This window comes from Aquila chrysaetos, chromosome Z, assembly GCF_900496995.4.
Source record: "Aquila chrysaetos chrysaetos chromosome Z, bAquChr1.4, whole genome shotgun sequence".
In the NCBI taxonomy this organism is placed as follows: Eukaryota; Metazoa; Chordata; class Aves; order Accipitriformes; family Accipitridae; genus Aquila; species Aquila chrysaetos.
The window spans coordinates 66,539,338-66,557,033 of record NC_044030.1 but is presented as its reverse complement, the minus strand read 5'-3'; the positions used below and the strand labels follow the sequence as shown (position 1 = coordinate 66,557,033).

The 17,696-nt window shown below is 38.1% G+C and overlaps 1 protein-coding gene across 6 annotated transcripts in view; it reads right to left on the bottom strand.

Moving 5' to 3' along the window:
* The window catches only part of PDE4D (phosphodiesterase 4D), a 659,227-nt gene that overhangs the window by 99,266 nt on the left and 542,265 nt on the right, over window positions 1–17,696 (bottom strand). For all 6 annotated transcript variants that reach the window (XM_030004269.2, XM_030004267.2, XM_030004270.2 and 3 more), the window contains 3 exons: window positions 16,587–16,623; window positions 11,542–11,615; window positions 10,251–10,300 (listed from right to left, as the gene is read on the bottom strand). In XM_030004269.2, the coding sequence (XP_029860129.1) occupies window positions 10,251–10,300; window positions 11,542–11,615; window positions 16,587–16,623 (161 nt within the window). The remainder of the gene's footprint in view (window positions 1–10,250; window positions 10,301–11,541; window positions 11,616–16,586; window positions 16,624–17,696) is intronic.

The window sequence follows — 17,696 nt, the reverse complement described above, 5'->3', positions numbered from 1 at the left end:
AAGAAGTGATGATCTGTGTTTGGTTGCATATCAGATTATCAATGTGGAGATTGATAATGCCTCTCATGTTTTCTTTTTAAAGTGATCACTGTTCTGACTCCAAAATGTGTAAGTCTGTTTCAAAATCAAGGCTGTACTACACTGCAGTCCTAAGGAAAAGTAACCTAAGTGCTGGATGAAGCTTACAAGCAGAGGTCAGCCCTATGCTGGCTTCTAGCTCTATGCACTTGGATAACCCAACCACACGTTTCCACCAATACAGACTGTTAAGAAATTACAAATCATACATAAGGGCCAAGTGTTGTAGTCTACACACTGCAAAACGATGACAGTTATTTTCTAATTGTTGATTTGGATGGTTAGTTTCAATTACAAGGACATTCTTGCCAGGAATTTTTTAAACTATGATTGTACTTCTCTGTTTAAGTAACTTGCTATTTTATGGAAGCTTATACATTTGACTATCAGGTGTCACTGTTGAAGTGCAAAACAAAAGGTGTGCATAATACTGGGCAAAATGCATCTTTTCATAATACATGTTAGTTGGCATTTTTAAATGACATAATGTAAACCACCATTTTGCAATTAGTATAGTCAGGAAAAGTCATTGTTTAAACATCCTAAGGGATCCTGAAAGCTCTTAGGTTTCTCATACTTTCACTGTATAGAAAGCCTGAATTTTTCAGATTTTTCTATGGTACCTTGCAGTAATCAAATGTAGATCGTACTCTATTTTTCACCCTGGTTTTACTCACTTCCTTGAATGTGAAATGATACATGAACAGCTTACGTTGTCCAAAACCACATCAATCCTCTTCCTGCTGTTCTGCCTCAAGAAAGTTAATCACTATTTAAGAAACCCACTGAACTTAAAGGAGCACTAGATAAAGATTTCATTTGGAATCTTTCATTCAGTTAGAAAAGTTTTGCAACATTAATTAAAGGTCTACAAATCAAGATGGAGAAAGCATTCAGTAAGTCTTCAGAGATGTATCCTGTCAATAACAACCTCTGCCGTAAACCAAGGAAGGGGGCTGAACTGGAGGCACAAATACTATTCCCATTAACAGGGAAATACAATTCAATAGTTATCTTTTCAAATGATCCATTTTGAGCAGGTATTTTTTCATGACATCACATGGCAATGCTGCACAAACTACGACAGAGAGCACTAGTTTTTCATAGAATATAAGCAAATATGGCATCCATTTATGAATATCAAATGCCCGTAAACTCTGTATGTGCAAGGAAAGAAGCTGCTAGTTCCCCCCCAACAGTGACAAAGTGACTGTGAAAGAGTGGCTGGGGAGCAGACTCCTTTGCCTCTGACTCCCTGCCTGTTCACTGCATATGTTGTTCACTATGGGCAGGAGACATATGAATGAATTTCAGTCTGAATGTAATTTGTGCCCTGTATCTCACAAAGCAATATGATTCTGTTTTCATTGCAGCTAAGAAGGCTGTAAATGAGATAACTCTCATTTTAGCTATCAAAACCTAGATAAGGCCTTTAATGATTAACTAAAAAGAGTATCTGATGTAAATATTGCCGTTTTCCAAATCTGTTTTGATTATGCAAAATATTATTGATCATTTGAAAAAAAATAATATACAGGCCTCTTTAAAGTACTTTGTACAGTACTGATGAGGGATTGGTTCAACTCCACTGAAGCTGATGATTGTCAATCCTTTATTCAGAACGTTTGTTGGAAAACTGTGAGCTCGTTTTGCAAACAGAATAGCTAAACCAGCATAAACAAAGGATATCTGCATTGCTAATTGGTTACTGAACTACATGGACCAGCTGGAGGGATTTCATTGGAAGCCAAATCTGTATTTGCTCTGGATTGCACAATATAAATCCTTTTCTTTTTATATGCTATCTGAATTCATAGACTCATAGAATGGCTTGGGTTGGAAGGGAACTTAAAGAACATCTAGTTCCAACCCCCCTGCCATGGGCAGGGACACCTTCCACTAGACCAGGTTGCTCAAAGCCCCATCCAACCTGGCCTTGAACACTTCCAGGGATGGGGCAGCCACAGCCTCTCTGGGCAACCTGTTCCAGTGCCTCACCACCCTCAGAGTGAAGAACTTCTTCCTTGCATCTAATCTAAATCTACCCTCTTTCAGTTTAAAGCCATTACCCCTTGTCCTATCACTACATGCCCTTGTAAAAAGCCCTCTCTGGCTTTCCTGTAGGCCCCCTTTAAGTACTGGAAGGCTGCTATAAGGTCTCCCCAGAGCCTTCTCTTCTCCAGGCTGAACAAGCCCAACTCTCAGCCTTTCCTCATACGAGAGGTTCTCCAGCCCCCTGATCATCTTCATGGCCCTCCTCTGGACCCGCTCAAGCAGTTCCATGTCCTTCTTATGTTGGGGGCCCCAGAGCTGAACGCAGTACTCCAGGTGGGGTCTCACGAGAGTGGAGTAGAGGAGCAGAATCACCTCCCTCGACCTGATGGCCACCTTCTTTTGATGCATCCCAGAATGCAATTGTCTTTCTGGGCTGCTAGTGAACATTGCTGGCTCATATTCAGTTTTTCATCCACCAATACCCCCAAGACCTTCTCTGCAGGGCTGCTTTCAAGCCACTTATTGCCCAGCCTGTATCCATGTTTGGGATTGCCTCGACCCATGTGCAGGACCCTGCACTTGGCCTTGTTGAACTTCATTAGGTTTGCATGGCCCCACCTCTCAAGTCTGTCAAGGTCGCTCTGGACGGCATCCTGACCTAGAGTATCAACCACACCACACAGCTTGGTGTCATCTGCAGGCTTGCTGAGGTGCACTCAATCCCATTGTTCATGTCCCCGACCAAGATGTTAAATAATACTGGTCCCAATACGGACCCTGAGGGACACCAGTTGTCACTGCTCTCCACGCAGACATCAAGCCATTGACTACAACTCTTTGAGTGCGACCATCCAGCCAATCCTTACCCACCGAGTGGTCCACCCATAAAATCCATGTCTCTCCATCTTAGAGACAAGGATGTCATGTAGGTCAGTATCAGATGCTTTGCACAAGTCCAGGTGTGCTGTCTGTTAAGCTCCTCTTGTAACATGGCCACTTGCATGAGGAGTTCCTCCAGCTGGGCACACTTACACCTGTGACATCCACCTCTGCCTTCAGATCCTAGGGGGACTTCCAGGTTCTGGAGTTCCATGCAACATTGGGTCTGGGCAGCTCTTTCAATTCTTGGGGTTTCAGTCTGGGTGTAGGTGTCCATATAGGAAGTTTTTATCACTTCACACCTGGGTTTCAGTCACAGCTTTGCAGGTGTGGTGGGTGGAAAACAATTTGTTTTGACAGGAGGCTACCTCTGTCTGGCTCCCAGAAGAAAACACTGTTAAGTTGTGATAAAATATATTTTTTCTGACAAAAAATATGTGTTTTCCTTTCCCTTAGCATTTTTCTCTCTAGTTTCAAATTGCCTACTGAGTTTCAAAATTTGATGCCACTGTGAATGCTTAAAGGCTGTCAGAAGTACTAGCAGCAAGAGAAAGTAACAACTGCAGAGAATAATTGTCCTTTCACACTGGTCTGTGCCATAGAGGTCTAAATAACACCAGCAATATTTTATTTGTTTAGAAAGGATGGAAGAGCAATAGTGTTGCATAGATAATAATTAAATGAGTAGCCATGCAAGAAAACAGGATAAATAAGTCAACTCGGACTTCTACAATGTTTTTTTGTGTCAAGTTCTTCAATTTAATTTAAAATAGAATATTAGGACTGGGATGTGAGTTTGGAAGAGGCCTTTTGTTTTTAAAGGCAGGAGTTGAGTTGGATAGAAATAACAAAATCATAAATTGACAGGGACAAATAGCACTCACATGTATATGTGCTATGGTTATCTTCCAAAAAACACATTTTCAGGACTCCCTTAATATGAACAGCTTAATATAGGTATATAACCTTCCACATAGTGTTCTTTCAGTTTGTCAGTTCCTCTCTCTTGTTCTATTACTCTTCACATAGCATAAAATCCACACCAGACAACACAATGTGCTATTTTTTGGTCTATCTGAGAAAAGATTTGTAATGAATGTGGCTGTCTTCACATAGTTCACATAAACGGGGAATTTCAAAAGCATTCACAGAAATTGAAAGGACACATTTAACTGACTGTTAGTAAGAATTCTGGTCATAAATGCGAGTATTGAACATATTCCCCTAGGAAGTAAACTGAGGTGGACCGGCATGTGCGTGCCAGTGACTTTTGTGCATATAAAGCACTTGCAATGCTTGAATTCAACCACTGGTGATGTATACTGTTAACCTGCCACGAGTCTGCGGATAGACATCTGCTAATTTCTCAAATAATAGATGGTATTTACCACAGACTGAAAGACGTGAAAATGCTACAAATCACATTCACACTTGAAAATGTAAGTGTCTGTGGTATTTACTCTGAAATTAAAATAATTGCCTGAGGTGAGTTAAATAATTCAAAATATCCATAGGTGTACAGATATAAGCAAAAGTACAAAGAAGAGAACATTTACATACAATTCAACATACTGCACAAAGAACAAAGGCCATTTTATCAAAACCATCCCTCTTTAAAACCAGGGTCTCAGGTTTCTCCACGGTTTCAGGAAAGCACCCTTTACTCAATGAACTTGAATGAAGATTTCAGAACATTTTACCTTGCCTCTGCCAAAAGTTTGGCAGTGCAGTTTACCATAGAAGTACTTTTCTGTAATAAGATAAAAATATATTCAGTGGGCAAATTAAGTAAAAGGGGAAGTTCTCGTTATAAATGTAATCCTGCTTACTAAATCTAGAGGAGTGATACATATACTGCAATTACGTCTTGAATAGTGCATGTTTTGTGTATGTGCCTAAATCTGGGTATGAAATCTAAGGTCATCAGCACTTTAAAATGTGACACTGATATTGTATTACAAGTTTTCTTTTGTTAAAAACCTGAAATATTCTTTATTTTTAAGCCTCTGTTTTCATAGACATTATGATCCCCTCAATCTCATGTACCCACTCCCAACCTAGTGGCTATTACCGCAGATTGCAGGAATTAACCTCTGTAAGGCATGCATTTGCGCTTTTTTCTGCCCACTCATGATCTCGTTTACTTTATCCTCTGCTGTGCTCTGGCAGAATCCCAGACACAGGAAAGAATAAAAGGCATTTGGATTATTGAGGACATCTCCATGCAGTGATACACTGTACAGTCCAGTCAGGCCCTGAAAGAGTCAGCAGGGTATGTAACACTTTGCTTTCTGGACTTTTGAACAGTTTAAGGTATATCAAGAATGTTACTTCTTATTGAACAAGAATTTATTCTATTTTAATTCCAACCTGTTATTCAGTAAAATCTTTCAGTTACAGAACTGGTGTGAGTGAGATACACTTACATAGAGATCTACACACTCAAAATAATCCATTATTCCCAATGCCATAAGATGTGACCTACTAATTTTCATCTGTAACTTTTGTTTTTTCTTGTTATGTCCAGCTGCTTGTATTTAGAAAGGGTTTAGTCTGTATGAATATAGATGTTTAGCTTACCATTGTGATATTTGTTTAAGTGTGTCCTACTGAAAGACAGGAGGGTAATCTTTAATTAATATTTAATTATTAAATAATGATTGATTATACTTTTAATTAATAAAATAAAATCTCTAGCAAAAGGCTGGCAGATCCCATTTCACAAACATAAACTTAGTTGGGAAACCTGAAGCTCATCAAAACAAATCATAAAACGTGTTGGACAAAGCCCATGAAAAACTTGTAAGAAATTCCATTTAATTAGCAGGATATTGATTTCTGCTAGATTTAAGATGCATGTAAAGAGTGTAATTCAAGTCCAAGAAGCAATGAAATCACGGAGTAGCAAATTATTTCAGTTAGATATATAACCTCATAAACTTTGCAAATAGTGTATTTCTCTATCACTGTGTTTTTCTGTATACATAACAAAATCTTAAGGGGTTTTCCTGACACTAAGCCACATGCTTCCTACATTTTAATAAATGAAATGTAGCTTGTTGTTGAAAAATTGCATATATTTTCCTCTATCTGATGAAATAGGTTTGGGTTAGCTTTTGGTGCAAAATTGTAAACAACGTCTAAAAAGTGCAATTTTGCAATTATGATTTATTTTATGATTAAATTAAATTACCTTTTTGTTACATATACAAGTCTTCACTTACAGGTCCTTTGGCACTGTATTTGTAATGTAAAGGGCCACTTATGTAATCTAAATTTAAATCTACTTTAAAGCTATTACTATGAATTAGATACTATGTCTATCTAATATATGCATATATATGAATCAGACCCTGTGTCTGTGGTTTCAAGTTAACTAAGACTTGCCAGTTAATCTGTAGTTGTAGTATTCGGAGACTTGGAAACTCATTCTTTTGGACAAACTTACCTCCTCCTGCATGCAAAATCTTTGCACATAAAAGCAGGTACCAGACTGAGTCTGCAAATTGTCATTAATGGACAGAGAAATTGTGAGCTGTCCTATCTGTTTTAAATCTGAAACATATCAAGGAAGACCTTATATGGTTCCTTCCTAATTCAAATTATTCTGATTTAGAAATGCAGATATTAGAACTGTAGCAATCAAAATATATCTAATGTTTGCTCACTTTTTTGTGAGTCAAAAATTAAAACTTGCAAGCTCAATCCTTGAGTCACAGCTAGTTTGATTTTTTTGAAAATGAAACGTTATTTATAATACACTGGTTGTGTTAAGAGAATTACTATCAACTTGAAGTGAAACACCATTCATGTCACTGCCTGGAAAACGTGACTCATAGTGAGAGGAACCCCTCTTCTGGTTGAAGCACAGAACACCACGCATGGAAGCACTGTACAGCAAACAGGCTGGTCTCAGTTGTGGGACAGAGATGGCACTTCTAGGGAGCAATTCATCTCCCTTTAAAGAAGACATCTAACGTAAGTCAGTTTGCATGTCTGCTTATTCCCACTGACTATAGATATAATAGGTATCTACATCCTAGATATCTAAAGCAAGTAAGAAAAGTGCCATCTAAGAAGTCTGTTGTTACATGAAAAGCTCCCACCTCCTATTCCCTAATTTGTCTGCAAAAGGAACATCCGGCATGCTATAGCATACTTGGCTGATACTGAAGATCCAGTATGCCATTGATGTTCATTAGCTTCTTCCAACACAGTTTCCAAAAGGGATTCATGTGGATGTCTTGAATAGAACAGATCATATTTTGATCATCAACTTCTACATATTTACATTGAAAAATTACTGCAGATTTTAAGGCCATCGTGGTTGCTGTTGCTTCTGAGAATCTGAACATTTGATTCCTGTGCTGCTTCTCAATTCCACAGTTTCTTATTTTTTTGCTAATGCATTTTCTCCCACATTTATGCCTCAGGGTGAATGCTTAAAATAGTAAATGGGAGAATTTTGCTATTGCTATTTTAGTCACTTGGCTTTACCAAATTCCTTTTTATCTTTCCTTTGTCATTTTCCCGTATCTTCTGCAGTAGTTCCCTTTTGCTAAACTTTTGCTTTCTGTGATCGTCCCATTCTTCAGTCAAAGTCTTGCCAAAGACAAATCTTCCAGGAAGCTTAGCAACATAAATGCTCCATCTTAAGATGGAGCATTTACTTAAACTCTTAAACTCTTTCTGGTTTAGCATTGACATAGTTTAGTGATACTGTGCCTTCCAGTCACCTAGTTCGTTACACTGGTGATCAGTTCTTGCTGAGATTGCTAGCTGAGCCATCCGGATGATGGGATGGGGCTCCACCTGTCTGGTGTATTGTTCTGGATATTCCATGACATGAACTCTGAGAACAGCACAACCAGGAGGATTTCTCAGCAGGAAGGATCTGCACAAGCTACATTTCAAACATTCCCCAGAAGAATTCAAAAGCTTAGTAGCATTTGATGGGGTTTTCAATCATTCTGTGAAGAGCAGGCAAAGTGTTTGTAATGTATTTTCTTTCTTGGCATAGTGCTGTAGTGCAACATGTTTTACTAGGATTTTTTATGCTCCAAGAAAGCACCTATGCATACTTCTGTGCTTATGCCATGAAATTTGTTGCTATGGAAATATCAAAACCAGTCTATGACTAAGAACAGGCAAACCTGTTCAGGCAAAATAGTATCTAGCCTCAATCTCCATTCAACAGTCAAAATGAATTGTAGCCATTTTCATGCTTTATAGTGGGTTAAGATCTTTCCTATATCATTAAAGTCTTTTAGCCACTTATATGCAATGCGCACAGGCTCCAGCTCACCCACTTCAATGCATAATTTGGGCACAGCAATTCCAGCAGCATCTCTGAGAAATCAGATTAAACTAAATTAGATTAAATTATCCTTACTATTCTTTGCCTTCTCTTGCTTCCTTTAAATTTCTTGGCACAGAAGCATTTTCTAGATTAATTACAGCACTGACTGCACCACCTTCCTTCTAAATATTAAAACTTCAGATGATTTATTGCTTCTGACATGTAGAGTGCATTCTGAAGATTAACTGAATGGAAACCTTCAGATCTGAGGGGGAATTTAAAAAGAGCAACAGCATCTTCCAGCAGAGTGTGTCTTGAGTCCTGCTGTCTGAGCTGGTTCTCCTGCTGGAAAAAAGTTGACCTCAGGCAAACAACTGTGGGAGAGCACGTAAGGTAGGCTCACTGTGTGCTCACATGTATGTGTATCTTCTCTTCTGGGTATCACATTTTCTTTTACTGTCAGGGATTTTACTGTGTTACAGGCTTTCTAAAGTTAGCCCCTTGGAACCAAAGAAAGAACCCTGTTTTCCAGTATCTCTATCTCCAGTTAAGGTAACAGACTTCTGGATGACTGCGTGGTATGAGACAAATTCCACAATTAAAAATAGGCATCATATCTATCAATAACTAAAATGTCTCAAGGAGAGTAATTTGAAACCAATGCCCAAAATTATCCCTTAAAGGAATATATTAACAAAGGTTTATAACTGATTTAAGCATTTACCTGTCTCCCCTTCCTATTTATTTAATTACCATGAATTTAAGTATGACGGCAGAACATTCTTAACTAAGGATGCTTTCCTGTTTAAAGAATAGCTTCAAAGATTTAACCTCTGTTCCCATATGAGCCCTACACACAAATGGTCAGATTATGTGATCAGTTTCTAGGAGAGTAAAATTGTACAGAACTGCCAAGATTGGTTTTTTTAGAGGTAAATATGCATATTGTGTGAGGCTAGATGTAACAAACTAACAATGTTAACACATTCCAGGGCCTAAAGACAGAAACTATTGAACATGACAAAGCCGCACTTCTCAAAAGAGCTGAAGTACCATTTCTTCCTTGACTTACAAATCTATTATACAATTAAAAAAGACTAAAGCTATTTTGAAAATTCTGGAAACATTAAGTTTTTGGTTTAAATGATAAATTGCTGTTTAGTAAGTGTCTGTATACTTTCATCAAGAGGCAAAGCAAATGCTCTTTCACTCTGCCAACACACCATAGAGAATGCAACTACCTGGAAAATTACACAGTGTAAGAACACATGGATTAATATGATGTAAAAAATATGAGGTCAAATAAAGTGTGTTCCCATAAAGAAGTCCACGACAAAGTTGCCATGATAATAATAATAATAACCAAAAGTGCCACAGGGTAAAATTTTCAAAGTGTTCACGTAACTTACAGTGCCAGTCCTGTTTTCAGGTTAATGTTTCTTTAGAAATAATAGTGTCTTTTACAAAGGAATTATTTTTCTCTTATGCACCTACAAATGTTACAGAAATAGAATTTACCATCCTAAATCAGAAAAGCTGGTTTTGAAAATTTCTCCTCATTACCTAAGGGCTTGTAATGTGAAGACTTTGCCTCAGTAAAACTACAGAACTCCATGTCTCAAAACAAACATTGATGCATTCCTCATACCAGTTCATTCTACTACATTTTATTGCAAAATGTTACTAATGAAGGTAATCATGACATGGTCACACACTGGTATATAGAGGGGTAAAAAAAATAATTAGGGAAAAAACTTAAATTAAAACCAGGATAAGACGACAGAAATCAGAAAGCTAATATGATACAACACCGAAAGTCGACAGTTTGAGTCAACACATGACTCATCCTCTTCAATAAGACAGATATAAGGATATGAAAGAATACAAGGTTATTATTATAAAAGGCAGTTTTCAATGAGACATTTTTATAAATAAGTATTAAATTTAGAAACCCATGATGGTTTCACAGAGGAATTTTAGTCATATTAATTCTTCTTACCTGTTATAGTTGCTTTGTTAATAGATGGTTGATTACACATTGGCGATCGTCTGTTTAAAAGAAAAGGAATAGAAGATATAAGCGTGATAAATGACTTGAACAATATAATAGAAAATACATTTCCTTGGGAAATTATTTGGGACTGGAATACCCTGGCATTGCCAAAGAAAAAGTTCAATTAGAACAGATACTTCTTTCTAGTGTCGAAGGGAATTCACAACTGACCCTGAAACCTCTCTGCAGATTGGGAACTCCAAAAAAGGAATATTTTAGGAATTTACAAGTTCATTAAAAACCTGCCTAATCATACCTAGAGCTTACACCTAGCTCAAAGTTTAATTTATATACATAGTTACCATTATCCTAACATGGCTTGCACTTCCCATGTTCTCTGACTTGAAATACTTTTTTTTTATCATTATTATTTTTTTTCACTCCCTTATTTTGCATATACATTCCACACACTATTTTTCATATACCTTTCACAATAATCTTTAGGGCAAACAGCTCAGTGGACTGCTTTGCCCATTGATGAAAGCTAGAAGTTGGTGGACTGACACAGCTGTGTATGGATGTCTGGATGACTGCAAGCAGGGGCCACATAGGGTCTGCATATTCCAACCAAGGGGGCTGGACATATATTTTAGTGGCAGTTGCTGCATACGCAATGGTAGGCAGCTGTCTTTGGAATGCTAATTACTTCTAAGTTCTAGAGATGCACATTTTGGGTGAGGGAAATGACTCCACCACAAAATTTGCCAGTGTAACTAACATTAATGTTAACTGTGACGCTCCAACACGGTTGGAGAAAGACCATATTTATAATGTCTCATTTATAATCATGAACTACTGTGGATAAGTGGGCTGTCATTATCTTGAATGAGTTAGGCAAAGTTCTAGGTTCAGATCATGCAAGTAGCTCACAATGAGTGTTGCTGTCTGCTCTCTTTGGTTCATTTGCAAGACTCAGACTCTGCCTGAATGATCATTTTTGAATGATCTTTGACATATGACTAATTTATTGAAAATCATGTAAATTGCACAAAAACCACTCCAAGTTTATGCAAGGATATATTTCTGCAAGCAATGCAAGAGCAATTAGTAGGCAAAGAGGCTGTCGTCTCAGCTATCAAGTATAGCATCTTTAAGGGATTAATAAACTCATTACTCATCCACATTTTATGCAGATTTGGTGGCACAGACTGAAATCTGTAACATCTAATTGTTATTCTTAGTTTACATTTAAAAAGTATCACTGCAAAAAGTTCAGTGGCCAAAAATTGACACTCACTTGCTGGGTGCCCGATCTTGTAAATTGGTTAATGCGGCAAAGTTATTCCGTACAGTACGCAGGCTGGCCAGTACCTGGAACAGACAAAATGGTTTCAGTCTAAATTTCTGCACAGGTGAGCCTGATTTATCTCCATTCCACTGTGCTGAAAGAAAAAGGAAAGGACATTGCAAAACAACTGTAGAAAGTTTCCAGGGTTAGTTTGTCTGAAGCCTTCGACCATTATTTAACAATAACATGTCTGTAATACAAGGGCAATAGTTTATTTCTTGTTTTTCCTCATAAATGACTCATTATTTGTTTAAAGGCAGACTTACTTGAAGAGGAGGAAAGTTTTTCACAGAATACTTCTTAGTTCTTTAAAATGAGCATAAAAGCATTCGTGATTGGAAGATAATAGCCTATTCAAGCGTGAGACTTCATGCATAAGAAACGATTACAGAATCTTCCATCTGCAGTTCAGCCCCCACAAACCTCAAAGGACAAAGGGAATGAGATTGTCTAGACTGCCAGGAAAAATAGAAGTGAGTCCCTTAAGGGGCACATTTGGGGACTTTGTGCAGAAGGCCAGAGCAAGAGGAAGGTATCACCTAAGATAAGGGAAATGTCTGCAGGCTCTTACAAGGTTTGCACATTGGGAAAGATGACATAAATGAACTTCTTTCTTTTTGGACTTAATTTCATGCAAGACAGCAGATAGTGGAGGCAGTAGCAGAGTGTCTTCTTGTTATAAATGGCATAGGCACTTTCTTCTGAAGGCAGTTGGATAAATGCAGCAAATTTGTACCATGTAAGGATAATAAGATGCACCTCTCTGACTAGGGAGAGGCAGTTCAGCTGATGTCAGAGAGGAACCACAAGTTGTTTGGAACCAGACTGGGAACAGGAGGAAAGAGCAACACTAATCACTGGTGTGTCTTTGCAGGAGTTGCCCATTGTTACTTCTCAGCACAGACTGGGCTGGTTCCCTGGTGAACCTGATCTAGGAATTACAAAGGTGGGAAAGGGGATATGGGTTCCAGAGGTCTGAGTCAAGGAGGATACAACCCTCTTTTCATAGCCCCTTAAATTTATACATGAGGTAGGAGGCGGGGGTAGGAGGCTGAAAAGAAAAGAAGGATTTAGTGAAAACTTGTAACAGACAGAAAATACTCTGGAGATAATAATGACTGGCAGTGCTCTAGCTATTGTAGGTAATTCCCAAATGAGTTAAGATAATAAAAATACATTTGTTGTCTAATTAGAGAGTATTAATTTCATTATGTTTTCCTTTCCAAAGATCAGGAGGCAAACTCACATATTTTACATTCAGCACGGAATAAAAATAATTACATATGCCATCAAATTTGCATGCCCAGGGTACAGTGACACTAACAAATGTTGTATTTGGATGTTGGATATATGCAGAGGGAAATCAGGCATAAACCAAGCAGAAGGGGCAAGAAGATCTTGGAGTTCAAAAGTTCAAAAATGAATACATGCAATACAAAGAAAAACTGCTGAAGTATGAAAATATTGTAAAAGGAAAGGATGAATTGAAGGTGGGAAGAGAAGGAAAGCATAAATCGAAAAAAGTTGGGCCTATTAAGGTAAGACACTTCAGTGACTGCAGTCCATTTTCAGTTCTCTTCAGTTGATCTGCCTGGGTTCAGTTTATGTGTGCCAGGATGCTGAGACAGATTGTATATGCTACTATTATCAAAGAAGCATATCTATGTGGCTCCCAGAGATGTCTCAGGGCATGAAAAAATGTAGTTGATTTTCCTGGCTGCAAGTTTCTACTCAATAAGCCCTGCTGGACTCAAATTGGCTGTATATTCAGGTGCACTGAGAATTGGGAGCACGTACAAAGGTAGCTAAGTGACTCCTTGGTGAGTGATCTCAGGTACAGCCATGCTTACTAGCTCTGCCTCTGCTGGAGTGCAAGACATGACTGTACCAGCAGCACAGGGCTGAGTTTCAGAAAGGTTAGTAGGCTAGGCACGATGCCATGTGAAAACATGAACGTAGCTGAGGTACATATTGGATCTGAAATAACAGGACATTTAGCACCTGGGGTGCAGGGGAAAGAAGTGTGCAGAGCTGCAAGGTTGCTCAGGGCCAGTTAGGAGTGGAGGCTAATGAGCCTTGCTGGACCTACACTCTACCCTGAAGAGCTGCGAGGGAGTCTCTCTACTGTGCCCACCACTATGCACATTGACCAGATTTTTCCACTGTCTGATATATTATCAATCTCTCCTTTTTCAGAAAGCAGAGACTTGACTGTTTCGTTTGCACGTCCTTCTATTTGTTCTTCTGGCAGGTGAGAAAACTGTTTTGTAGGTCCAGGGGTGAAATGTCCAATCCCTGCCCAGCACCCCAGCTGCTTTAGCACACATGCACATTTTTTTGTCAGTTTCTGCAAGTGCAAGGTGTCCCACATACATAGCAATGAATGTAAAAGCAACAACAAAAACTTTGGCCATTGGCTACAGTGGACCTAAACAACTTGACTTATTGTATAAAGGTATTAATATTTATAAGTCTATTATAGTATAAGTACATAAAATACTATTTCATTTTTTCATTATAATTTGCTTAAGTGACAGTTTCTCTGTCCACAGAGGTTCCAATTGTGCTTAAAGTTTCTAGAGTTAGATTTGTGACCAAAAAGCAACCAGTCATCTGCAAACCTCTGTGGGTTTAATCCCTAAGTAAATAATACTATTTTCAAAATCAAGTTGTATACAAACAGTTGCAAGTGAATTAAAAAATTAAACTTTTTTGATGATACAAAACCTACAGAATTTTCCCTTAAATTTCAAATCATTCAAATTATTTTCTCTTGAAAAGTGAAATTCTACAAATAACTAAATTACAACAGTTGCTGTGTATTACAATATAGAGGAGTGCAACTAATAATATGCTTGTGATAAATTTTTTAATTTTAGCTTACAGAATTCCATTCTAGTAAAAATAGTAAATTATCTTGTCCTGGGGCCAGATTCTATGTGGGGTACACAGTGTGCCACCCTGCCTCCAGTTAAGAAATGCAGCTGCACTACCATGGTGATGTGCTGAATAGCAACTGAAATGCTAAAACTGGAACTATTACCACCAGGTGGCTCATGATCAGATGAAACAAGCTTCCTGATCAATTGGAAAATATGGATGGTTTGAAATAACTGGAACATGTGTTCCACGTGCCACGATCTACTGCTACCAGGAAGCCCTGAATGGATTAAAATGGTGCTTTTGCTGTTTGCAACACAAAAATGCATCTACATGATGAAATACTGCTCCAGGAAGATACTGGAAGGGTAGTTTGTACGATGCATAGACATTGTACTGGCTCATGGGATGCAATTTCTGAAGTCCTGAGTGAGGTCCTGATATTGCTAACATAACTCAGAGGAATGGGGCCTGGGCTTAGCTGCAGATGCAGTCTGTGAGCAGGCCCCACTGGGAGATGGGATTTGCATATTCAAATAACTTTCAGATAAAGGCTACGTTTTTCCTGAGTCCAATTGGATGTCACTTCCCCTCTATTAGGCACGCGCTCTCAACTGCATCCCAATTCCCCCTGTGTTGGGGAATGTGACATACAATAACACCCTGTGAGTGCTCTTTCTCCTGTTCAATGCAAATGAAAACAGGTTGATTTAAACCACTGCTAATAGGATTTTGCACTGAAATACTAAAAGCTCTCAAATAATCAATTACGGCACCTTGGTGCAAGCATCAATAACATTCATCTACTCCTGCTTCAATTGCTGAAGCACGTCCCTCAATGCCAACAAGAATACGAAACTGCCCTTAAAACAAATAGGGTGTTTTGTCCCAGGAAAAAATGTCCATAAAAGGGGTGTAATATTTGCCATTTTTCTAGGCATAATATAACTTGTCCTATCTATGTAGCATAATTTGTAATAAAAATTCAGATGACGATGAACATGAATTCAATACAGTAAATATTATTGGATTGCTTGACTAGCATACAATTTGTATTTTTTCTGTGCCCAAGAGTTAGGGTTTTTATGTTTCCTGAGGAACTAAAACCAGAAGTGGTTTTACATTTTTACCCCCTTGTTTTTCCTGTAATTTCTTCTCTTCCATTATTGTTGAAGTATATTTACCATTTGAGAGACCTTAAAGTATTCTTAGTAAAGGCCCTGGCTTAATCTCTTCTCTGCTAATAAAAGATGAAGGTATTGTTCATATTAAGGACTTGATCAGCCAGTGTCTTATAAACACTATATCTGTTTACAATATAATTAAATATATGATAACCTATTAAATGAATTATTAATTGTTTTAACAGCTTATCATTAGACCAAAGCAACCTGCATATTCAGACTGAAGCTGGACACCTTATTCTTATTTGAGACTGCTGTGTGACTCAACGTTTCTTTTTCCATTCGCCTTCAATCACGTATGACTTCCAGATTTATTTTCCCCCCCTGTACTTACACTGAATTAACTTTCATTCTATCTATTACAGGGTAAAACCTATCATCATGAGTTTAAGGAACATCAGTGTTAACTTTTCATACATGATAAGACAGCTCTATTGCTAAAAATTGTGGAGTTTCAATCTAAATTATATAGAGTTTTGTGCTGATGTTTTACAAAACAGAATCTGAATGGAAAAATAAAATAGAGATGGTTTAGTAAAGGAATATAAGTATTCTGGGTAAAACTTAACTCACATCTAAAAATTGCCTTGTACTGAATGCATAAAAATTGTTCAAAAGGAGAAATTGTAACTAAGAAAAGCAGGAGAATAAGAGAGCACAGATTTGTCTTCATCATGACTGTTCGCTACAGTATTTGAAAAGAGATCAAAGGTGTTTATCATGTTATTGTACTTCAACTTTTCAGATAATCAAAAAGCACTAAAAAAGAGGTATAACAGGATATGGGAGGTTTATGACTTTCTTGTTTAGATGGCTTTTTCCTGTTTCAAGCAAACATATCTTACATAATATTAACAACTGAAAACTGGTTTGGCCTTATGGCCTTTAAATTGTAAGATTGCGTGAGAAATACGGCAAAATTGTGCCTACCTGAGCAAATGGTGTCACAATCAAGTCATCTCCATGTCTGAAAAAATGAGCAGAGTTGTAAGTTAGGTATTATTGAAAACTTATCTCACTGCTTTAACAGAAAGAAAATCAGGTTTTACAATGCACTGTAGGTAACTCCAATTTTATTCTTCTGCAGTTACTCACTACCGCTGCTTTACACATTCTTTGAAAAGTAAATATGAACTTAGTTATTGCCCAACTGCTTGGCATGTCTAAGGGATGGCTGATGAACCAGCTGGTTTCTGCACTGCGGGTTGGGCAGGTGACCGACCACCCAGGACCGATCTGCAGAGATTTCATCCCAAAGGATGGAGCTGAAAATACCGAAAGCCACCCCACTAAGGGTTACCAGCAGGTTTGTGAGCACTGGATGGGCAAGTAACTGCACATGGCTGGGTAGCGCATTGCAGACAAATAAAAACCTATAAAACTTTTAAACTGACTCACACTTCTGTAGCTATAGGGGGTGTTACTGAGAGTGTGGTGTTGCTTTGGCAACCTCACCCACACCATGGGGTGATGTATGGGCAAGGTGCTGGGATGACGCACTGTAAGGGAAGAGGCAGGAAGGGAATGAGGGGTTCCTTTGCTTCAGCACCGAAAGCTGCCACTTGAAGCCGTTTCCAAAAAATATAGTCTTGTACATACAAGTAGGCTGAAGGGCTGTTGAGCTTAAGAGTAGCATCTGTAGCACTGAGGATATGAAGTCAGTCCCCTCCAGAGGACAACAGGGAGAGGGCAAACTTGGGAGTTTTCAGTTATCATATCTAGTATATGGCAGCAATCATGATGGAAAGAAATTTTCCAAATACAAAGATCCAATATGACTCTGTTTTTAATTCTCCTGTATTTTCTTGCAGTGAATTTGTTGTGATGAGTTACAAGTTGCAGCTTTCAGCAGAAATTACCATTGCTTTGGTGCTATTTTAATGTTATTTAAGTTTAAGCATAAACTATGAGTATTTAACAATGGATTTTAAATCCATGAAAATCTAATCAGAAAAAGGCTTTCTGATAAATAGAGAAATATGATTTGCATTTGAGTTGCTACAACATTGTTCTTACAATTTATATACTGTCCACAAGACA